Below are 24,957 nucleotides of genomic sequence, written 5' to 3' on the forward strand. Positions count from 1 at the left end.
GTTTAATTGGGAGTAAAAATCAATAACTTTATATTTACTATTGAAACAAAACGTGAGCTGAAAATGTTGTGTTCTGGACTGTCGTACCATTCTGCATTCCAAAGATGTATCCAAGCAAGTTTCCAATCATCATTTTTATGTTTGGTAAATGTATTTAGATATATTCTGAGCAACTCTAAAACTAATTCAGTTTGAGTGCATGAAGAATGCTCTGAGACGCTACCCAACATGAAGGGTGCTATACAAATGCAAGTTGTTGTTCTATATTTATGTTAAAACAGTAATGGTAAACTACTGAATTTCTGGTTTGTTGCTCGACAGCACTGTAGTGTTTCTTATGAAGTACAATCGATAGCTTATATAACTCACTACATTAGACCAGTCCTTTCTACTGTCAAGCAACAGATTGCCCTGGTTAATCAGGGGTGTCTGCACATACTATCAAAGGATTAAATAGAATTTATTATTATACAACAACAAATTTGTATAGTCTCTTTAATGCAATCCCTTCAGTATTCAAAAGAGAATAAAAATGTAAGAACAACAAGTGGAGTCAGTAAGCTCATTGTAGGAAAAAAATGTTTATGACTAATCAGTAACAAAAGACAAATTTATCCTTATCTAAACTTTGAACATTCATTCTTATGTGGCCTCCGGGATGGGAAGACCTCTACTTCATAAAGTAAAAGTGTACTTTATAAAATAAAACAAAATGCACACATGCAACACATTTTCCTTGGAAATGAACATTTGTGGCTATAAAACATAGCCATTGGTACACAGGAATGAAATCAATGGGTTTTTATGTTAAGAGTTAATTAACATCTGAATACACTGCCAATTAGCTCTCAGTCTTGGCAGACAGAATTTACTGACGTTGGAGCATAAAATATTTGGAAACCTCAGATTGCCAAAGCAGCAGAATGAGAGAGGTCATAGGTTCAAGTTGAGGAAGGATAAGTTTAGGACAGAAACAAGTATTTTTCCCCCCCAAAACTATATAATATATACACATATACACACAAATCAACAACAACAAGATTCCATTCATAGAGCGTCTTTCACGTCGGGAGGACGTCCCAACAGCAAGATGTACTACCAGGAAAGTTGGTTGAGGCCAGAGGACTGGAATCAATTAGAGATTGGTGCTGTAATGGAAAATGGTACTGTTCTCATTATGGAAGAATGAGATTATATGGGCTGAATGACTTTCTTCTCCTGAACCTTTGTTCTGATCATGAATCAAATGAAAAAAAAGCTTTAACGGTATTCGTCATGCGCAAATTGATTCTGTACTTACCGGAATCAGGATACAGGCAAAGGCTATTGATTTCATCTTCTGGTTCAATAGAGGTAAATACTTTTCCCTAAAAAAAACATCTTGTGACTGATGCATGCCAACAATATTAAAGATATTTAACTTTTAGACATTATGTACTAAATAATTAAGAGTTTAACATTTCCCCCCCTGTCCCTTTCCCTGCTGTATCTTTTTTGCCCTTCAATTCTATCCTTATTTTGTTTTAACCTTATTTAACTCCAACTGGTGGAACCATTGCTCCATGGGTAGTGATGCATATCTGAGCAGTGGGCAGGTAGATGGTGGCAATGCTCAAACACATTTCATACTGAGCTGTACTATTCACCAGGAAGCCTCCCAGGGAGTTCCTGGTACTTGCCATATACCAAGTGAGGGGGAGAAAGTAAATGGCTCCAAGATGATGTGCTTGGCAATGGAATGTCGGAATCAGGCTAATGCTCTGTGGCGATCTCAGTATGAGCGAGACAGATCCACAGAACTCTAGGGCACTGCTGACAAGTCGTGGCTCATCGATAGGACTTAGAGAGGCAGACCAGTCAATGAAGTCTACAGGAATTTTCATGTATAGGTGGGATGCATGGAACTCTCTGTCTAGTTTGGACACCCTTATGCGTGGTGATGGGTTTCCACAAGTGTCAGACACCTGGCTGGACAAAAAAAAACTTAAATGGTTAATGATAAAAATGAAGCATTAACTGAACAATCCTTCATTCCTAAAAGAAAATGCTGTTCAAACAAATTTGTCTAGCCCTATTCAGAACAACAGCTTGATGGGTTTCTTGTTCCTAATCTATACCAGATGTTAAAAATGTTATCTGGCTCCTTAGGGGCATTTAGGAACATTATAATGTTAATACAAAGGTACTGAGGTTCTGGAGGCTATTAGAACGATAATGGTTTCTACTTTTCCACATCCCCAAAAAACAGTCTTCTGCTAAACGGATTCTACTTTCTGTTCCCTCAGTTCAAGCAGGAAAGATTCCCCTTATTTGGAACAGACAGACTTCCTAATGAAACATTGTTTGGTATTTTGTCCAGATGTCCAAGGAAATGAATCATGGATGACAGCTGGATGTTGCAAGTGTTAGGAGGTGGAAGTATCAGCACTCCAAAGAATAATCCTTCTGCTACTGATGTTATCAAACCTATCTTCTCCACTGTCCCCTCCCTTATGCATGATCTAAATGCATCACACATGCCCAGTGAATGGGGTTCCTACTCCATTTGCACTATATGTGAACCAACATTACAATCAGGATCCACTGTACATGCCAATGTTCTAAAAAAATGTGAACTTTGCTTAAAAAAAACATAATACATAGTGCACATGGTTACAGATGTGCAATCTTACTCGTAAACTCAATTATATGCTAGCTACACTACTATGTCTTTAATATCAGACTCTTAGTTTTGATATTAATCTCTCATGCAGGACTTTATATAAGAACTTTCAAAAGTCTTTGACGTTTAAATGCATTTCACTGATTAATGCTCTCAGTTGTCGCCTCAAAAATTCAATTACATTTGTCAAACATGATTTGCCCTTTATGAATCAATACCAATGGTCTCTGATAAATTTCTTGAACTCTACATGTTTATCCATTTTTCCTTTATAATTGACTTTTAAGCACTCTGCAATGCTACCCTGCGTGGAGGGCATTATATAAGTGCAAGTGGTTGTTGGACTCCCAAGATTTTTCCAACCCCCAACCCAAGTCTAACTGGCCTCTAGATCCCCTATTTTTGAACAAAGATGCTGAAGGATATGACAGGATAGCTAAGAAAAAAATGATCGCCACTAATTAAAAAAATATTGACAGGGGACATGGACTCAAGATCATTAGCAGAAGAATTAGCAATGAGGTTAAAAAGAATTTCTTTACTCAGCAGATTGTTATGGTTTAGAATTTGCCACAAGGAGAATTGAAGCTGGATTAATAGAATTGTTCAAAATAAATTGGATAAACCTCACTGCTAATTCTTCAACACATAATCTTGAGTTGTGCTCCCATAAACAATTTTCAAATTATTGGAGTCTTTTTTAATCTACTCTGTTGTGGCTATCAGTATCTGAACAGTAAAAAAGGAATAAGCGGCATGGAGAGAAAAAAAATGGATAGCGGCATTAATAAAAAAGACTATTTTGGAAAAACAGACACTAAAAGATGAATGGCCTACTTCTGTTCAGAAACTTTTATGTCTGCTAATGCAACCACTGAAAACTGCCTGCAGCATTTCAATCTCAACAGTAATTTAATCACCTAATTTTGCACATCTCAATAATGAAGATATGGTCATCATGGATTGTCTTTCAGCAGCTGGATAGAGGGAAGCCCAACTTTATATCACAAAATGAACAATACTGTCCAGCCGGGTGGATTTGTTTCAAGTGTGGATTCCATTCACTGTGCCTGTGTGTAGCGGTCCCACTCTCTGGCTGATCTCTGGGTTATTAGGTTGCCAACCTAAGTGATATCCTGTGCACTGCTCCATTTTGTGTATAGAATCAGACATGTAAAAATGAAAGAGCTTAGCTACAACTAAGTCTTGTCTATCTTTACACTGATTGCTTGTGTACTTTGTTCAGAACAGTGAATCACCTACTGTATCTTTATTCCACATTTTTACGATCCTGGAATCTGCTGAAATCACCAAGTCCATCTGCTCCTGGAATTCAATGGATTTGATGGGCAGGCCATAGTGATGATCTTTGACGATTAATGGTCGACTTGAACGAAGATCATATAATAAAACCTGGTATGAAACATAAAAACACAAAAGTCTTAGTTAATATACCATAATAATGCAACAGGCAGAGCAGGTAAACACATCATTTAATTGAATTATTGTTGATATTAGAATCAAGACTACGGGGGAGATTAGTGGTATGTGAATCAATAATTATCAAGTGGTAAACACGATAATCATCAGAAGTACAGAATGCACAGCTGTAATGATTGTTTGGGGCTGAATTTCCTTACAACCCTCTGGGGAACACTTTTTGCATACAGTGGTTTTAGAAATGTATCACTTTTTAAAAAAAAACTCAAGATTTAATTTTTTGAATTTGTGTTACAATAGCTATTTAACATTTCAGTTTAGAATTATTTTTAGCTCACAAAGAAGAAAGAAACAAAGAAACACAAAATCCATTCTCTACCCAGTATTATTGAAGACTTTTTAAGCTCATCCATGAAAATCATTAGTCAACTATTTTGCATAAACTTTATTTTTAATACTTGTTCTCAGTGAGAGAGAGAGCACAAGTGGGTATACTATAATTATATAATTACTATATAATTTTCACATAAAATAAAAACCTAAATTTATATAAAAGTCAGGGAAAGCAGAAGGGGAAGGAGAAATAGTGCTTGAAACAATCATGTCACTTGAAAGACTGTTAGTATACAGGGAAACTATTAGTATACAGGGAGAACCCATTTTGATCCCCTCCTCCCCATTGTAAATCTGGCGTCTTGTAGACACGGTTAATCTGGCTTCCAGTGCTGATCAGCTGGCTTCCTACACATTAAGCAACAACTTGACTTCAGGTTGTTAGGTCATCGCTGATTTCACTTCCTGAGCACGTGTGCACTGTGAGCAGGAAGAGCATATCAAGCTGCACTCTATGTGTAGGAAGCACCCCTAATGTCATTTTGTAAATGAAGCAACGGGAGCGCAGAAAATGACATCAACAGCAACCAAAAATCTGGAAGCCAACCATTTCCCCACCTGCTTTGCTATTACCACGGCTGAGACACTGGACCATTGCTATAAAGATGATGACTTTCAGCACCTTGGAATGTCTTCCCAACGTAAAAGGTGCAATACAAATGTAATTTGCTGTTGACCTATAATGTCCTTGAACTAAACTCTTGTTTATTTAATAATGACCTGACCACTCCCTTTGCTCAGCAAGTACTGGCCTGCTTCATGTATCCACCCTATCCATCAGTGGGTGACCTTTCTGCTCCTGCTCTCTGGAATTTCATCCCGGAATCCTTCCAACTTGCTCCCTTCCTTCAAGGAACGTCCCAAAACATATCTTTTTGAACTTGAGTACCTTTTCCCCCTCCCCATCTCCCTTGCCTTCCACCCCCAACTGGGCACTTTGAGACATCTTTCTGACATGAACGGCAAAGGTAAATTGTGTTGTATTGTAAACTCAGCACAGTATGGCTTTGTGAGATGTTCCCAACACTCACCTGGCCTGTTGTTGTGCCAACAGCCATATGCAATGCTCCTTTAAATTTTAAAGCAGAAATCGAGGGTAAACCATCAACCCTGCAAATAAAAAAAATTAACAATTAGCAAGCAGCAACATATTATTATATGTGATTATCTGCTTTTAAAGATTACATTTCTCCCTGCATCTCTACATAGGCTGATGTAGCAAGGGCTTTTGCTGATTCAGTTCTGAACCACCATAACTTATTCAGAGAAGGGAGTTCCTTCCAAAGTTGTATCCAACAACACCCCACCCCCCACATAATACTGGTTATTGATTTCATATCTATTTGTGAAATATTGGTTTGCGTATATCGGCTGCCATGTTCGCATACAAATGCAGCCACTACACGTTTTTCAGTAATCCTGTGAAGCACTTTGAGATGTCCTCCCGACTTGAAACCTGCTCAATGCAAGCACTATGTTAATTAATCACTCTGCAACACGGCACTAGTATTTGGTGCTTAAGTATCAGCTTATGGTTCACCCGGGTAGATCCACTGAATAAAATTTTGTCAGAATAATACAACCGATCAAACCCCTAGAATTTTTGCTAGTGTTTATTTTTTGCATCTCTTTCAGGAGACATTAAAAGTGCCCAGTCAAATTCACTTTGTAAAGAGTGAACCCTGCAGGTGTGTTGAGGGTATTCTTTTTTGTTGCTGATCTTAGTTCAGATATCTGTGAATTGTGGTAAAAAGAGATTGTTGCCAATCGACCCCTTGAGTAAAATTCTAGGACATTGGTCTCTAATACCTACAGGATTCATTAGTTACAAACCCATTGTGATTCTCACAAAAAATGAGACTCCAGTATCTGGTGTAGTCTGACACCCCGTCCAGTAATAATAATCCTTGCATTTGATATAGTGCCTTTTCATGTCATTGATACGTCTCAAAGCGCTTCACAGAACATATTGTTCAGCGGATTTACTGTGTATTTTGTGGGTGAAAATTAATTAATAATTATTAATGTGGTAGGTTTCCACATGCGCCAGACACCCAATTGACGAACCAAAAAATACAGAATTTTAATAATATTATATTTAAAAAAAGCTTTAAGCCCCAATTCATAGACTGAATTAAAAAAAGGCTGAAAAGCCTACTTAGGAAATAAAAACTGGAAAATAAACCTTTATTAGTTGTGACCAGGCAAATAGATGAAATAACAGCTGCTGGGAAACTGACAATGGAGGAATCTACCATCATTAAATGCACAATTTTAAGAAATTTGGGTTGCCACAGATACATTTAATTTGCTTTTTATTTATCCCTAGAATAAAACAATTCTCATCAAGTTATTTTTCTGTTTTAAATATTTAGGAACCAATTCCACAGAGAGCTGTTGGTCCAAATTTAGTCAGCAGACTCCCCTGGTGGCGTAAAAGGAAATGGCACCACTCAGTGCAGCACAAGGTTATACAGACCAAAGCCCCGGTCTCCAGCGTTAGCTGGGCCGGTTGTGGAGGAATACAATTGGCCTCCATCCCCTAAGTTAATGAGGGGGGAAGGGGAGAAACAGCCAGGTGTCTGGCACCTGATCGCAGGAATGCATGCAGGCTTCTGTGGTGCCTCCCCAAAGGTGAATAGCCTGCCAACGCTCATTATCTAAGGTCACACATGAATAATGATTATTTGGGTGAGATACTGGAGAGTCTAGTCACCCACAGAACTTCATGTGCTATTTTATAAAAGGAATCAAATAGGAAAAAATAAAGTTACTGATCCAAAGTAGCACACCATGTGCCTGGGACTTTGGCTCACGTTTACAATCCTCCAAACATTAAGTTAATGGTCTCAAACTTGTTATTATAGGTAAACAGTAAGTGGAGCAAAGCATACATCTCTCAAAGGCAGCGAGGAATCAGAGAGAGGACACCAAAATGAAACATTAAAATGTAATCAACATCTATTCACATTGCTTACTCTGTATCACTTGTCACACTGTTTAAAGCACAGTCAAGCATTCCTACTCGATTTCTTGTTCGTGGATCCCAACATTCTACTTTACCCTAAAATAAAAAAAACGTGGACAATGTATTACAAACAAAAAGATCACCAGGAAGATACATCTTGCCTGAAATAAAGCTCCAGAAAAGAGTTTCAAAGAAAAATATTTGAATTTTTTTCCCCCATTTTTTCCAGTATAAATGCTACCCCAATTTAAAAATTACAAAAATGTGTTTCGCCCACAAACCATAGCCAATTCACTTTACGGTATATTCTGTGAAGCACTTTGAAATGTCTCGAAGACGTGATAAGGCACTATATCTAATGCAAGGATTATTATTTTATATTATTATTATAGACCCTGTAAAGATCAGACATAATTGGATCTTTTGAAGGGAAGTATCTTCTCAGCTAATCCCATCTCTATGGCTCTCCAAATTATCATAGTCATTCATGAACAGCTGGATTCTGTCAGTGCTTTCACCCTGTTAGAGGAGTTCAACATGAAGATCTTACCCATCCAAGGTACAATCATTCATTTCTCTTTATTTGGGAATACCATTCCCACCAGCAGAGGCGCCAATGCTGTATATTAATATGTAATAATGTTGTTTCACTTGAAGCAATGTTAACTAACCAGTGAAAGTTAAAATACTCAACAGAATTCAGTAAAATATATTTACTTTGTTTGGCAGCAAATTACAGTCTGGTACTATCCTACCCAGCAGAGGTGGAGCTTCCTCCCTCCCATTGGACGGGAAGGGGACCTCAGGTAATTGACAGCCTGGAACCACTCGTGAATGGATAGGTACTCCATCCATTCAAAAGCGTCTCAGCTGTCAATCAATCGTGATACCCCAGTACAGTATGACCGGGTTACGATTTCTCTTTGCACTATTGTTTCAGTGGTTAAGTATTGGCACTGTACATAGCATTAGGTCCTTGCCAGACATTATTACAGTGTTTTGCATTACCTCAGCTGTGCCAGTAGCAAACAGGTAGTGTGCACGATTAATATCACACACATTATTCTCCCTAAAAGAAAGACAAACAGTTAACAGTATGCACATTTTGTACACTATCCAGGCACGTTAAAGATCATTATATATACACATCAAAATCAGAAGTACATACCTGCAAACAATTGCCCCTTTGTGCAATCAGATTTAAATCAGTGGCATTTGTACAGAGTGTATTTGGTCCCAGCCAACCAGTTTTGCCAAAATTAAAGACATTAACGTTTCAGAATTTGCAGCTTTCTTCTTACTCTCCTGACACTACAATAACATGGGTATGTTAACACAGGTTCTCTGAGTATGTAGCCCATTTAAAATTAAATTGCAATTTTGACAAGTTGTCCCTTAATATTTCAACCTAAGTACACATCTCGCTCCCACCCCTCTTGCTTGGTCTTCCAATCTGACCCAGCCACTTTAAAACTTTTTCTGTTTATCTTTTTCCAACAGTAATAGTTTAAATCAAACACTGGTCACTGCTAAGAAGAACACCTAAAAACATTTAATTTCCACAAGTAACCCTACCATCGCTAAGTATAAAGAAAAGTAATCTGGACTTGTTTTAGACTATCAAAAATGGTGCAATCAACTTTTTTTTGTTGACATTTTCTACATTCCCCCTCCCTAGTTTCCTTGCCTCAAACGTATGCTGGTAAAATTCAATGTGGCCTTCAATTCAGTAGATCTTATTTTTTGTGCTGGATATTATTTCATATATATTAATTATTATTATTTCAGACGATTACCTATCTGGCCATTCTTCAGTTGTTCATTCTGTAGTATAAGTTGCTGGGCTTTTCAACTGTTAGATATGCACTCTGAGCCCAAACTTGTCCTACTCAACAAATGTTAGGGACTGTGGCACAATGATAGAAACAGAAAAACTGATGAATTTCCCCTCACAATTCAAGCTCCTAAGGTCAATTGTAGCAACTGCTGCCAAGGATGACACTACAGTTTTAAGAAAATTTGATTTGTAATGGGAAGACTGAAGTTGATATTCTGGAAGGATCTTCCTCATCCCATATTTCTTGTAATCAGTTAATGTAGCACAGAATTGGGTAAAATCTGGAGCCTGGTCTTCATGCCATTTCAGACTGGGCAGTGGCTTTACCAATACAAGTCATTTGGGAGCAACTTCTGTGATTTGTTCATTATTGAAAGGCATCGTGAAAAAGATTATTGTTTTTAAACATTCAGTTAGGTCAATTGGCATCATGGAAATTTGTTAACTTGGGAGTTAATAACATGAAGGAATTAAACTTACACCCAGATTGAGGAGCAAGTCAGCGGTGGTGGTACAGTGTTACAACACACTGGCCCATCAAAATCAAATGTCATAGTTTAAGTTTAACTTTCAACTATGCCATTTTACCACAAAGTGCCTAGCAGAATACATTTACTTCTCAGTCTAGGAGTCTTGTCTTACTGACCTCAAAGTGACATTGGCAGAGACCTTGAAGAAAACCACAAAACCACACACAGGGCTAAAACAGCTCAAGTTAAACATATAATTAACTGATGTAAGAGAGATTAATAAGTGTCAGAATGAGGAAATCCTCCAAGCAGTAGCAATGTTGATACATAAAGGTTATTTAAAAAAAATTCTAAGTTTGAGAATTACATTTACCTAGGTTTAGCACATATAATGGACATTATTTTTGATAACTGCTTCCATAATTTTTTAATGAATATATCAAATTATAATTCATATATAAGACCATGGTTTCTGATATATTTTTAATTTAAAATGCAAATTATCTGCAAAACATAATAATTTTAGGCTTTTTTGAAAAGGAAATAATGAGTTTGTTCTTTCAATTGTAAATTAAATTAACAGTAAAATTAAATCAATGTTTAAAGAAACAAGAAAGAAAGCAATGAATCACAGAATATGTTAAAAAATTAAGATCTACTGAATTGATGGCCACATCCAGTCTTACCCTTGATTTCTATCAATAAAATATTTTAAAGATAATAAGTTGTTTTTCTTTGACATATGATAACCTTAATACCATAAAACTAGCACAAAATTAGTCTACCAATAGCATGTTGGATAAAGGAACCAACTGGTGCAGTACCAGACCATACAGACCAAAAGGTTGCAGGTTTGAAATCCAGTTTATGCTGAGTTAACTGACCTCAGCCGGGATAACATCTAGCATGCTATAAATTACCTCAGTGACCCATCGGCTAGAAATGGAAAAGCTGGAGTTCCTGTTGCTGCTCAGTGACCTCTGGTGAAAGTGTGAGTGTGTGTATATTATGGTTTAGAACAGGATTGAGCTCAGAGGGCAATGTTCCCACAGACAATGCTTGACATGAATAAGCGCTGCTGGGGTGAGGTACCAGCAGCTGTGGAATCACATTCCATCAATCAGGACAAAAGTAGGAACAAAAGGCATAAAACAAGACAATTGAGCCTTTCTAGAACTTACAAGCTTCTCCTTCATCTTGCTGGCCTGCGTTTAATCAATGTATCAGTCTTTTGCGCAATATCAAAGCACATCATTATTGCACACACATTTACCCACGAGAACTATTAAGATACAGAAAAAGAACAGTCTAAACAACCACAGGTCATAGCTCATAAAAAAGTAATGTTACTTACGAAGCATCAGTCTGTAGGGAATTTAGGAATCGTCCCTGCTCCAGGTTCAACCTATACACTTGAGAGCTGCAGGCAGACCAACATAAAAGTATGGATTTTACACAGTATCTTTTTTGCAAAAATGTTTGGTACAGCTTTGTTCTTAGAACCTCCAGGATACAGACTTAGCTTCTCCTCGTCTCCAGTGACCCACACTCCAATTATTTACTCTAGATATTTAATTTTTAATTTTGCATTTCACCCACAAAACACACTCAATTTACTTGGCTATTTCAATCTTCCATATGGCACCTTATCAAAGGCCTACTGGAAATCCAAATACACAACATACATGCCTTTATCTATACTTTCTGTTACTACTTCAAATAACTCAATTAAACTGGTTAAGCACAATCTGCCCTTTATAAATCCGGGCTGACAGTTCCTAATTAACTCATGCCTATCTAAGTAATCACTAACGTGGGTCCCTTATTATTGCCTCCGACAACCAACAAATCTAACTGACTTGTAATTCATCAGCTTAACTTTAGCACTCTGCTTGAACAGTGGCACCACCTCTGCCACTCTCTAACCCTACCAGTCTTTAAGGACATTTGAAATATGAGTGACAGGGCATTGACTATCTCCTCCTTGGTGTCCCTCAACATTCGGGGATGCAGCCCATCAGGGCCGCGCGACCTCTTATCCCGAGTAGCTGTTCCATATTCCAGATCTTTAATTCTACCATGGGAGCACTCCTCTCCTCAGTGAAAACTGAGGCAAAGTACTCAGCAAATAGCTCCGCCACCCACTCCTTTTTGATCACCAATTTGCCACCTTTGCATCTAAGTGGCTCAAGCCAATCTGAGCTATCCTTTTTGTTTATAAAGCTATTACAATTCCCCTTAGCACTGTCCGATAATTTTATAAAATTAAGGAGTGCAGACTAGTATGCCTGCAGAATCACCTCCAATGTGACATTCTAATGACTGAGGACAAAGTGCCAAAAAAACAATTAATGGGGAAATTTTCAATTTCATCTGCAGCAGTTTACATATCCCATCATCAAACGTGGGAATTCAAAATGCCTTTTATTTAAATGTCAATAGCAGTTTAATCGGAAATTCAAAACATTCAATTTCCTATTGAATATTGCAACAATTGGACATGGACTTGCTCCCGTTACAGTCTACACTCCAGAAAAGCTAATTTGCAACTGAGAAAATTTATTTCTGAATTGTTACTAAAGATGGTTTCTTCATGCTTTATATATGATAATCTTTGCGTGGCATAGTACCTTATCACACAATTGAGCTGTCTCAAAGTGCTTCATAGAATTTTACTGTGAAGTTTAGTGACTGTATTGTAGGCAAATGCAGCAGCCAATTTGCACACAGCAATGCCCATACAACAGCCATGAAATGAAAGACCAATTTTATTTGGAGGATTGTTAACCAGGACACCATGAGAGACTCTTTCCTCTTTTCAGTTGTGTCTTGAGATTTTTAACATCCACCTGAGCAGGCGAACAGAAACTCGGTTTGATCCCTCATCTGCAAAAATGTAGCATACTGCAGCACTCCTGTGAGTTCAAAGTCCTGAGATGGGGCTTCAACCCACAACCTTCTGACTTACCTTCTGGTTACAAAGTCAAAAGCGCTGTCAGCAGGCTTTATGTATATATCAGACTATTTGCTTTTTCAAAATTCGCTAATCAGTCTCATAAGCATAACTAAAAATACACAAACATAAAAGTGCTTTCATACCTTGCTCCGACAAAAAAGAGGTCACATGAGGGATAATGATATGAAAAGTCTCGGCCAAACTTTGGGATTCGCGTCCTATAATAGCGACCATGTTGTGAGTGAAACTCTACATAACGATCACACTGTAAGAAAACAATCTAAAAAGAAGAAATGATTGATTAGCCAAAAGCAGGTTTTGGTAACAATGAAAAAAAATGCTTTGAACTAAAAATATAAATTGCAAAGTAAGGAAACAAAATAAACTCAAATACCTTTGAATAATCATCTGACAAAATTTCAAAATTTACAACTGTGAAAAAAAGGACATGTTACAAATTATCATTGTTTAAAACTTCTTACTCAGACATTCCAGTAATAATTAAAACATGTAATATAAGCAAAATGCATTTGGAGAGCAAGCCGTACTCAACCGTTAATATTTTAAAAAGCAGTTTTATACATTTGTTTGCAGTACTGAAACGTCAAATATTTACTTTCACTACATTTACAACAAATGAGATGTTTAGTGCCAATATATCAACTGTTGAAACTAAATATGTTGACCATTAGCTTTCAGATTTTACAGGAAGCTTATTTGACAAATCACTCCTGCAATAATTTTCAGTATATCTACTTCAAAACAATCCTAAATACCGTACTGATACTTTGCATGTTTAGAATATGTGAAGATCTTTAAAGCTCACCAAATGTGTCAGTTTCTTTATACAAATCAAAATAAACTGAAAATGAATGAGGGAAACCCTGTTTTTACCAGGTACTATGCATACGATTAAGCAACACATTATAAATTAAACAAACATGCATTCATTTTCTTCAAATATTAGCTTACAGTCATCCTCATATTGCAGTTTTGTTTAAACGGTAAACTTTTTTTAAATAATAGAATAGTTCTCCCAACCTTCTGAATCTAGACATCGTTCAAACTTCATCGATAACTGGTATGTATCGAAACATCGGATCCGTGGCTTGTATGTGCCTACAAAGATGATCAGGTTGCATTACAAGCAAATCAGAGAGAAACGGTGCAATACTGAACACTCTAGACTCAACAAGTTGTAATATTACACAAAAGGAAGCATTTTCAATAATAATAATCCTTACATTTGTTAAAGTGCCTTTCATGTCAGGAAGATATCTCAAAGCAAGATATACTGTAAAGTGGCAAAAAATTTCCTTTTGCCACTTCACAGTATATTCTTCTCTGACGAAAGGTCATCGACCTGAAACGTTAACTCCCTTTCCTCTCTCCATAAATGTTGCCTGACCTGCTGAATGTTCCCAGCAACTTCTGTTTTTAAATACCGTAAAGTAGAATTACTTTATTTGATGAGTGAACACAGCAGCCAATTTGCACCTACCAATGTCTACAAACAGCCATGAAATGATCGACCAATTGTATTTGGGGATTGTTGGCCATGATACTGGAAAAAACACTCCCTTCTCTTTTTGAATCATGCTATGGATCTTTAAATCTATCTTAACAGGTAGGCAGGTCCTCAGTTTAACAGAAGAACGGCACCTCCAGCAATGGCACTCCCCAGACAGTGCACTGGAATGTCAACCTAAACTAGGAACTCAGAGACCTCAAATGGTTTTTGAACCCACAACCTCTGACTTTGAGGCGAGTGCACTACCAACTGAACCAGGCTGATTAACAACTATGTCCTGGTTTGTATATGCAATTAAATCAAATGCAAAGCAGATACTAATTGGTAAATCCTACTGCATGCCAAGAATTGTTACTCAATAAATTAATAAAAAATACTCAGTGAAAAAAAGTGTTGATCATAAGATATTGCTGTGCACTGGACTGGTAATGAATCTTCCTAGTACTGTCCCATTTCTATTTTTTTAAATTACATACATGAAGGCAAGGAACAGCACATTTTAATATAAGGTTTTTTTAAAAGAATCCAGACCATTATTAATGAAAATAGTTCACTAAGATGAAAGCAGTAGTTTTCTAACTCATTGTGGTGATTTGCGCCACCAAGTGGTGGAATTCCAACTTAAAGGTTAGACACCATCTATGTTTTGAACAACCAATCCTTAACAGTCCTCCTTAAATAATAAGCAGTTTTTTTTAAAAAAGTGTCTCAACTACTTTTTGTTTAGCTTACTTTAATTTAGTGGGAGATATTCAATGCTCCATTCGTCTCCCAGTTAATTAAATGAGTGTACACATGACTTGGATGTGTACATTTCTATCACAGTGTTTTTCACCTATAATATGCAGTGTTTCGTATATTTATTTTGTTTTCATATCCAGATTGAAAATGTTTACCAGTTGCCATGATATACTGGCCATCCCTTGAAACCTTGATGGTGCTACAAATTGTAGGCATGTTAAAGTCCTGGATAAGCTCAATTCTCCGACGGATATCTAGAAACAAAAATAATTCATTCAGAATCACCAATGCATTTCCCCTTTCCAAAAAACAAAGATATTTATTATAACTTAACATTAATTCTCTTCTAGCTACTTTGTTAAAACTTTCAATAGCACTTTTGCAAGGAAGGCATATAAAAAAACAATGCATATTGTCTTTTGCTTAAACATTTTTTTTGTTAAAATGTAAATTTTCAAATTGCTCCAATTGGATTCTGCACCAGAACACAGCTACTATATTGTAGTTGCGCAGCCTAACTAACAGTGCATCATCTCATGATCTGATTCATATAAACCATGTGGGTAAAAGTAATCGCAAGTCCAACTACCCAGTGCCTTGATTTATAATAATAATCCTTGCATTTGATATAACGCTTTTCACATCTTTGAGACGTCTCAAAGCACTGGCAGAGCTGGGGTTAGGATGGTGGAGCTCATAAAAGTACATTTGAAAAGTCCAGGTAGTGTGAGTAAATCCAGCTACTGATGACTGAAATTCTGTCTTTGGATAATTTTGATAGCGATACAGACTGTCTAGTATTCTATTTATAATTTTGATAGAGATACAGATTGTCTAGTATTCTATTTATACTTCTGTTTTATGGAGAAATCCTGAGGCTCCGCATAATCATATATCAAAGTGTTATCAATAAAAAGACAAATATAAATGTACTCACCGCCATCCTTCTTCAGCAAAGCTCTCTTTTTTCTATCTGAAAGCCACTGAAATTAATAAAGACTTAAAATTAGTGGACATGTATTCATGGAACTTCAGTAATAATTTCACTATAATTTTGTAAGTGATGTGACCAGAATAATTTAATAATTCAGGTATTAAAACTGCAACAGAAACAAAATTCTTGAATACTAGAATTAAAGTTGCATCAAAATCTTTAAACTTTGCTATCTTTTAATGTAATGGCAATCAAAGCAAAATATTTTTGGGAGCGCACTATACTACAATACAACCCAAATTTACATTTATTCAGTGCCTTTCAAGTCAGAAAGACACGACAAGATGCTGGAGGGTTCAAGGTTTGCACCCAAGCTGGATATGGGGGCAACTAGAGGAAAAATATCTAAAACCGCAGTCAAAGGGGAAAGTCTTCAGGTGGACCTTGAAGGAGGTATGGGAAGGGTAAGTCAAAGGATGGGAATTCAAAAAAGTAGGGACGGATATGCTGAATGCCCAACTGCCAACGATGGGGCAGGTGACATAAAGGCACCTGCTCAGTGGAGGCAATGGCTGGGTCGGTTGGATTTGAGGAGATCTCGGAGATGGGTGGGGCAGGACTATGGAGGGATTTAAAGGTTAAGACAGGAATCATGAACTTGATCCGCTGGGGGATACGGAGCTTGGCATGATAATAATAATCCATCATCTGGTACAGAGTCTTTCACATCAGGAGGATGTCCCAATGCACTTCACAAGATATATTGTAAAGTATATGTTCTGTGGATAAACACAACAACCAATTTGCACGTAGCGATGTCCCATGACCGTGAATGATCAACTTTATTTGGGGAAAGTTGGCCACGGAATCAGGAGGAACGCGCTTATCTTTGAATAGTGCCATGGGATCATCCACATCCACCAGAATAGGCAGATGGGGCCTTGGTTTTAACGACTCATCTGAAGTATGACAATGTGGCACAAGTGCTACCATCTGAGCCAGCCTGATATCAGGAATGGTGGGGGAGGGGGCGGTGATAGGCTTTCAGAACCCAGTAGGGAAAAGATACGAGTTGCAGAGTCCTAGATAATCTGCAGCTTGTGAAGGATAGTGGCAGATCGGTGGACGAGCAGAGAGAGCTTAACTTGGCCTGGATGAGTGCATGGATTGGGTCTCGGTAGCCCAAGGGGAAAGATAGTGGCAGACGCAAGCAATGTTTTAGAGGTGGAGGAAAAGCTGAACAAGTTAGAGCATGCAAGGTTTAAAGGACAGTTGAGAGTCGAACATGACACTGAGGTTCCGGACAGATTTTGTGAGGTGGAGTGTGCATGCAAGTAGTTTTGATGTTGTCAACGCCTGTGGTGAGAAGGTGCTGATGGAAGCCAAGCAGGAGAACCTCAGTCTTGTCGACATTCAATTGGAGAAAGTTAGAGCTTATCCAGGACTTGATCAACTCGATTTCCGACAGACAATCGATCAGAATTTGTCAAATAGAACAGGACACACTCCCTCCCCCAACCATAATTCTTCACCTACTCTTGTGCCTTTCTGTAATTTAACTGATATTTAATTTGTATTCCTCCTTCCTCTATTGAGCCTCTGATTTCAAATGGAAAGTCCATATCTGTTGCCGAAGGCTTCAACAATGTCAGTATCCTCTTTCATGCCAAACACTTATTTTTTTCCTTCAACTCTATAAAACTCACGTGTATCCAAGCCTGAACACCTGTCATTATTTAGGGTGCTCTCTGGAACGTTTGTAAACCGATGAGAATGCAGAGCCCAAGGTTTGGGCTGATTTGAGGTTTATGTATGGTGGTGATGGGGAGGCCAAGGAGCGAGTTAGAAAAATTTAGCTGGAAAGTGATGAAGGAGTGAATAAGGATTTGGTGGTATTTAGAGTGAGGGGCAGAGACAGGCATTGGTGTAGGAACTGGAGAAAATGTCTTGGTCAGAGCCTGCATGAGGGAGAGAGAAAGCAGTCACCAAAGTTACACACTGGTTTGGTGAGTTAGTGAGGAAGAGAGAGAGAGAGAGAATGAACTTGAGGAGGTTAGAGCCAGGTGAGGAGATGGTGACAGGATTTGAGGAGACGCATTAGTGAAAATTGTGTACACTCATGGTGGTCTTCAGGAAACCATGCATTCATTGAAGATGCATATGGAAATATGGAACCCCATGTGGCTAAAAGTTCTTTTGGAGGTTGTCATCTCATCAAGAGTCTCAGAAGCCATTGGCTTAATCACTTGATTACAGCTATCAAGACATTATCAATTTTTAAAAAAATTATGCATGGTACCTCATTGGAGCTTAAGGTTCTTTTGAGTACTTGCACAAATGTTTATGCGCATTAGGCAGCAAAAAGGCTCACTAAATGGCAACTTCCATTACAAAGATTTTGCCCACCTAGCTCCTGCTAACTCTGCGAGCCAAAGCCCTAAAGAAGTAGTGTGGTCCTGGCTGGACGAGCAGCGGAATCTTGCCAGACAGTGCTTTCAATAGCGAGTTATGAATTTTTTGCTGGTTACCTCCAGCAGTATCCCCAATGCACATAGTAGGCTTGGCAAACCTTTGCTTTTGCTAACCTGCACCTAATATTAATTCAGTAATCTATCTGCATTCCCTCCAGAGAGAATTTGCATTCCATTCCAGATACAGAAATTTTGATGTGCATGTGGCATAAGTCCTGTAGCTCAGTGGTTAGAGCACTCGTCTTGCAAGGGAGATACCTGGGTTCAATTCCAGGCAGGGCGAAACCCTGGGCAAGTTTCCTTACTCCACACGGCTAATAATAATCCCTCCAAAAACAAAAATAAATTGTTCATTTTCAATCCACGACTGTTTGTGGGACATTGCTGTGCGCAATTGGCTGCCCCGTTTCGCCCACAAATATACAGTCAATTCACTTTACAGTATATTCTGTGAAGCGCTTTGAGACGTCCAGAAGATGTGAAAAGCGCTATATCAAATGCAAGGATTGTTGTTATTGTAGATACGTGGAACTTTCAGACTGGTTTGGAATTCTTTAAACACGGTTACACAAACACCCCAAAAAAGGGAGGAAAATTACAAAAGGTCAGATGTGACCTGAAGTTCATCATGACAATTTCAAGGAAGAACTGAATACAGTACCTCATTGAATTGCACCCGTTATTCAGTTTCATTTTTTAAATATCAGCAGTGAAAATGCAACTCGATTGTGACATTCAACAGATTTTATTTATATAGAGCCTTTTACATCAAGAGGACGTTTCAAGGCACTGGAGAGCCCTGAGCTTTTGTTTTGGTCATCCAGGTGTCTGACCCATCACTTTGCTTAAGCGTATCCAAACCAAACTGAGAATGCCATACATCCCGCCTACACATGGCAATCCCAGAGGCAGATGGCTGGAACGGAACGGCCACTCTCTCCCTGGAGGGACGGCATCCTGGTTACCAAATTCCGGAAAGTATTAGGCGCAGGTTGGCACGAGCCAAGGCTTGGGCAGCCCAGAGAGCGCGTTGGGGGTGACCGCTGGTGTCTAACCGGCTATAACCACAGAGCTTCCCATTGATATCGCTGTTCGCCCGAGCCATGGTGAGAGCTGAGGGTTGGATTCGGTGGTGGGGGGGGGGGGAAGATGAGGGGTAATAGGCCAATTGGTGCACCGAAAGAGGGGTGGAATAGGCCGCAGTCACCGCGCAGCACAAAACCCGCCCTATGTAAGTATGTCTGTCTCTTTATTTATAGAGTATTTAAAGAAAAGTTTCATAACACGTGGCTCAGATCAGCAGATCGACCCTCCCTCCCACTCACTCACTCACTCCCTCCCTCCCTTACTCCCTCCCTCACTCCCACACTCACTCACTCCCTCACTCCCACTCACTCACTCCCACTCACTCCCTCCCTCCCTCCCACTCCCTCCCTCCCCTACTCACTCCCACTCACTCACTCCCTCCCTCCCTCACTCCCACTCCCTCCCTCCCTTACTCACTCCCACTCTCCTCCCTCCCTCCCTCACTCCCTCACTCACTCCCTCCCTCACTCCCACCCTCCCTCACTCACCTCAGGCAGTGATTTGCCGCAGCTCAGGTTGTAAACCTTCACGTCGTTGACGCTGTAAACCTGCATTTTACTTTCAGTTTATAAGTCCGTCCGCATCTTTGACTTTTAAAGAGGGGATTGTTACCGTTAAGGAGGTGAAGGAAGGGGGAGTCACAGAGAGAGAGAGATGGGGGGGAATAAAAACTTTGCCTCCCGTTAAAAATCCTCCTCACTCACGGGCCCCGGTGGCTCGAGCGCTTAGCAACGGCGGCGCCTCGTGCGAACTCGGGGCGGCGGCGGCGGCGGGGAGGAGGGGGTCAGACTCAAACAAACCGGAAGTTCTATTATGTAAATGCGGAAACCGGATGAAGCGTCGTTACGTAAATATACCGCCGGCGACGTCGCCTGACCAGGAGAGGGCGGGGCCGACCACCACGTGGGGCGGAGCATCCCGATGCCGGTGATATGCAAATGAGGTGGGGGGGGCGGGGCCGCCGACAGTCCCACATGTGCGCACCGCGCAGCCGGTTGTGCGCACTCAATGAAATGAGCGGTCTCAGCCGTTCACCTGTAACCGCCTCAGAGGCGCAGCGACGGCGGTGGTCTCCGTCTCACTCAGTGGTTCACTGAAGGAGGTGATAGAAAAGGGGCGACACAGCACTCACTCAGTCGGTCGGTCGGTCTGGAGTTGTCCCTCATCCCCACTGTCGCACCACAGGTGCACTGACACTGAGGTAAATAGGAGTGTAACGCGGGTTTCCGTCGCCTTTCGCTCCGGTTTTTATTTTCTTGTAATCCCGACGAGCGATCGGGGCCCTGAGTCAGCGGGAAACTGCGGCAAAAGTAACAGGTGAGACGGTTTGCACTGTACTTCTGTGACGATGATCATCATAATAATGATCATAATAATAATAATAATAATAATAATCCTCGCGTTTGATGGAGAGCGCTTCTCACGTCGGGAGGACGTCCCCAAAGCGCTTCACAGAAGACACTGTAAAGTGAATTGACTGTCTATGTGTATATATATATATATATGTCACTCCTGTGATGTTGTGAAAGAGCTTTGACTGTGATTCGGTGACTTGGGAGAAATAACCGCTTTATCGTAGTTCTTAAGACCATTTTTAATTTTCACCAATAATTTTTTTTTAAAAAAAATGTGACTTTTAAGAAATGACATTTCTTCGAATTAGTGCGGCTTAATCGCTAAAGGGGGGTTTTTTTTTAGTCGGAAGGAGTCAAATGCAATGGAATGAATTTTGGGCACTGCTCTGTCTGTCGTGCGTTTTTTTTAGCAGATTTTTTTTTCCTTCTTCTCGCACTCCCACCTGAAGAGTTATTTGCCGTACGTGCGGTGCCGTCGGCAGGAAACTAAGTGTTATCAAAATAAACCCAAGTAAAACCCCATTTTTTTTTGGGGGGGGGGGGAAAAAAAGACGCCCGTCGCAACCGGATGGCACGGGTTCCCGACAGCGATATTATGGATCAGTCGGATCCGTGTTTTGCGTATTGTATTTCAAGAATCCCGCGTTCAGAGAAAAAGATCCTGCGAGGTCGAATCTCAGCGTTGGCTGCGTTACGAGCTTTCACTGCGATCTGCGAGCTCCGAGTTGAAATGAAAGCAATAAATAATAATAATAATAATAATCCTTGCATTTGATATAGCGCTTTTCACGTCGGGAGGACGTCCCAAAGCGCTTCACAGAACACACTGTAAAGTGAATTGACTGTATATTTGTGGGGGAACGCGGCAGCCAATTGCGCACAGCAATGTCCCACAAACAGTCGTAGATTGAAAATGACCAATTTATTATTGGTTTTGGTTTTTGGAGGGATTATTATTAGGCTCTGTGTGGAGTAAGGAAACTTGCCCAAGGTTTCGCCCTCTGCCTGGAATTGAACTCAGGTCTCTCACTTGTAAAGCGAGTGCTCTAACCACTGAGCTACAGGTCTCCAATCTGGTGTTGGCGCAGATAGTTTATTTCTCATGGGGCAGGGAGTCTATCATGAGGTGTCGTTACCTCTTCCTCTCTAACTAACTCTTTTTCGCAGTTGGAACTACAGCAGAAAATGACCGAGTTCTGGTTAATTTCGGCCCCCGTGGACAAATGTAACCAGCAAATATGGGAGCGAATGAGCACAGTCACTGAAAAAGCCAGTTTATCCAACAATTTTCAGTTCTCAATCCCTGATCTGAAGGTAACCTCTGTTCGCGACCCCTAATTCGGTGTCGTAACAACTGAAATGGTCCGCGTCTTTAAGGTGCAAGTTGTAGCTTTTTTCGCTTTAAACTTTTATATGTTGTGTCGAGAATGCACAGCGCTCGCCAAAACGCTGGGTGAGGAAAACCCCAACCTTTGTGTATTGTCCTGTAGTCTATTAGATTCCCTGATTTCCAATGTCAGATCTTTTTCGGTTATGAAGTATAACGCGCCCATTAAAGCGCCCAGCATTTGTAGTAGTTTTTTTTATTGTGTAGTTGCCCTGTTCCTGCTTTTCCTTGTTCATTGCCATAAATAACAAAAGACGTGATGCTCTCGATTTTCTCATAGGTGGGGACGTTAGATTCACTGGTCGGGCTCTCGGATGAACTGGGAAAACTTGATACGTTTGTTGAAGGGTAATACACGTGTTATTACTGTACACACACAGGTGTATTTGAATCTTGCGGTAACTGCTGCTCTGTGCCTGTTTGTTCGGTGGCCCTCAACTGAGGTGATGCAGCTTTGGGTCGTTTTGGCAGAACAGCAGTGAACTGCAAAAAACTGGTTTCATCTGATAGTCAAACAAAGATATAACCCTCCGGCTATCCAACAGACAAAGTCACCAAGGATGAAAAGGGGGCACTTTTAGAACAGGTCATAAAAATCACCTGATTTTATAATCTTGCTGCCTCCACCCCTTTGATATTCTGGCTAATTGTCTGACTGACATCAAGTCCTGGCCAACTTCCTCCAGCTCGATGCTGGCAAGACAGAGGCCTTCTTCCTTGGCTGCCGGCAGCGCCTCCTCACCTCAGCTGCTGACATTATCACTATTTATGGCTGCACTCTTCACCTCACAGAGCCAATACGAAATCTCGGTGTTCTTTTCAACCCTCAACTATCCTTCAAACCCCAAATTTGTGCTGTGACCCGTTCCGCCTTTCCCCACCTCCGCAACATTGCCCACCTCTGCCACTGCCTCTCACCGCAGGCCACCGAGATCCTGATCCACACTTTCATCACGTTCCAGCTTGGCTACACCAACTACCTACTTGCTAGACTTTCCAACTCTTTCCTCCACAAGCTGCAGAGTATTCAGAACTCTGCAGCTTGTGTCCTGTCCCGCACCAGGATCTGCGAACCAATCGCCCCCATTCTTGCCCGGCTTCACTGGCACCCCATTCCTCAGAGAATTGAGTCAAAACCCTCAATGGTCTTGCTCCCCCCTACCTCTCTGACATCCTTACCCCATATCAGCCTGTCCCCTCCCCTCCCCTGCTCGGCGGACACTGGCCTGCTTCTGGTCCCCCGCAATTTCTGCCCCACCATTGTCGGTCGGGCATTCAGCATCTGGAACGCTATCTCCTCTCTTGCCTCCTTCAAGTCCTGTCTAAAGACCTTCCCACACCCACCACAATGCCCCCTACTCCTCCTGACCTCAACTCCCAGCTCGGGTCCAAAAGCCCCTGACTGTCCAACGCCCTGGGATGTCTTTCCGATGTGAAGGGCGCTATACAAGTCTCATTTGTTGTTGTTTTTGTTGTCTCCAAAAACATGCCTAGACAAGGAATCTCAGTTGTGTTAAACAAAATGCTTTGAAATGTTGTGAATCAGATGTCCAAAATAAATGGGGTGGGGGGGCGGAGAGGGAATTATTGCATTTGATACAGTGCCTTTCATGTTGGACAGACATCTCTCAGTGGCTTGCAGCATTTTCTGTGAAGTCTATTTTGTAGCAACATGACAGTGAATTTACCTGACAAATAACCATAGATGGGATGATAAACTTTACTTGTGAATTGTTGGCCAGGACAACAGGAGAAACTCCCTTCTTTTTTAGAATAGTACTATGGGATTAATGTCCATCTGGAAAGGCAGATGAGACTTTGGTTTAATGTCTCATCTAAAGGATGACCTTGCATTGGAGTGTCAGCCTAGCTGTATGAGTTCAAAGTCCCAACCTGGGGCTTGAACCCACAATGTTCTGACTCAGAGGTGAGAGTGCTACCAAACTATCTCCTTTTTGCCGTTATTTTTTTGGCTGAGGGAATACAGTTTACATATTTCTATCAGTTTATGTTACACTAGCTTTTTATAGAGACCATTTGATAAAAGGCCACAGGAAATACAACAATTAGAAAGCTAAACATCTGATTTCTAACATATTGAAAATGACCAGTACATCGGAATAAACCACCTTCCTTTTCAAATGGGATCTTTAACGTGCACCTGCAAAGGGAACATGGGACCTCAGTTTTACGTCTCATCTGAATAACAGCCAGCAGTATGTTAACATCATCCTGTGATCATGGGTTTTTATCAGGTTCTAAACAGCAGTCAATTCCTAAGATCAAAGATAAGACGAATCATGGAATATAACAGTACAGAAACTGGTTATTTGACCCATCAAATCTGTGCTGTTATTTTTTTCTACATGAACCACCTAATCTAATCCCATTCTCCTTCTCACTCTCTAAATCCTGTGATCTCCCTTTTCAAGCACGGTGTCATCTTGGATAAGATAGCATTCTCTACTTTGGATCAGAAGGTTGTGGGTTCAAACTTCAAGACTTTAAGATCATAATCTATCCTTAGACTCTAGTACAGTGCACTGTGTTGTTGCAGGTGCATTATTTTAAATGTGCTAGTAAACTGGCTATTCAATTGGATGTTAAAGGTCTGGTGACACTACAGTATTTAGGGTCTTGAGGTGGGACTTCAAGGAGGCTAAGGAGGGGGCGAGGCAGAGTGATGGAATTCCAGAGGTTGGCGGCAGAGTGGCTCTCCCACCAAT

At 40.2% G+C, this 24,957-nt stretch overlaps 2 protein-coding genes across 4 annotated transcripts in view; one reads left to right on the forward strand and one right to left on the reverse strand.

The window, feature by feature from the left end:
- nol10 (nucleolar protein 10) overlaps positions 1-20,299 on the reverse strand; it is a 37,550-nt gene extending 17,251 nt beyond the window's left edge. Inside the window, exons 1-12 of the mRNA XM_007897090.2 lie at positions 19,978-20,299; positions 15,936-15,981; positions 15,154-15,252; positions 13,768-13,845; positions 13,121-13,158; positions 12,870-13,006; positions 11,125-11,190; positions 8,472-8,532; positions 7,474-7,559; positions 5,527-5,605; positions 3,926-4,075; positions 1,301-1,367 (exon numbers count right to left, since the gene is read on the reverse strand). Of these exons, the coding sequence (XP_007895281.1) occupies positions 1,301-1,367; positions 3,926-4,075; positions 5,527-5,605; positions 7,474-7,559; positions 8,472-8,532; positions 11,125-11,190; positions 12,870-13,006; positions 13,121-13,158; positions 13,768-13,845; positions 15,154-15,252; positions 15,936-15,981; positions 19,978-20,043 (973 nt within the window). The 5' untranslated portion in view covers positions 20,044-20,299. The remainder of the gene's footprint in view (positions 1-1,300; positions 1,368-3,925; positions 4,076-5,526; positions 5,606-7,473; positions 7,560-8,471; positions 8,533-11,124; positions 11,191-12,869; positions 13,007-13,120; positions 13,159-13,767; positions 13,846-15,153; positions 15,253-15,935; positions 15,982-19,977) is intronic.
- Positions 20,300-20,492: 193 nt separating this feature from the next.
- atp6v1c2 (ATPase H+ transporting V1 subunit C2) overlaps positions 20,493-24,957 on the forward strand; it is a 36,811-nt gene continuing 32,346 nt past the window's right edge. For 2 of the 3 annotated variants that reach the window (XM_007897086.1, XM_007897089.1), the window contains exons 1-3: positions 20,703-20,806; positions 22,012-22,158; positions 22,512-22,579. In XM_007897086.1, coding sequence (XP_007895277.1) covers positions 22,030-22,158; positions 22,512-22,579 — 197 coding nt within the window. In that variant the 5' untranslated portion in view covers positions 20,703-20,806; positions 22,012-22,029. 3 annotated transcript variants of the gene reach the window in all.

This window comes from Callorhinchus milii, unplaced genomic scaffold (assembly GCF_018977255.1).
Source record: "Callorhinchus milii isolate IMCB2004 unplaced genomic scaffold, IMCB_Cmil_1.0 Scaffold3, whole genome shotgun sequence".
Classification (NCBI taxonomy): domain Eukaryota; kingdom Metazoa; phylum Chordata; class Chondrichthyes; order Chimaeriformes; family Callorhinchidae; genus Callorhinchus; species Callorhinchus milii.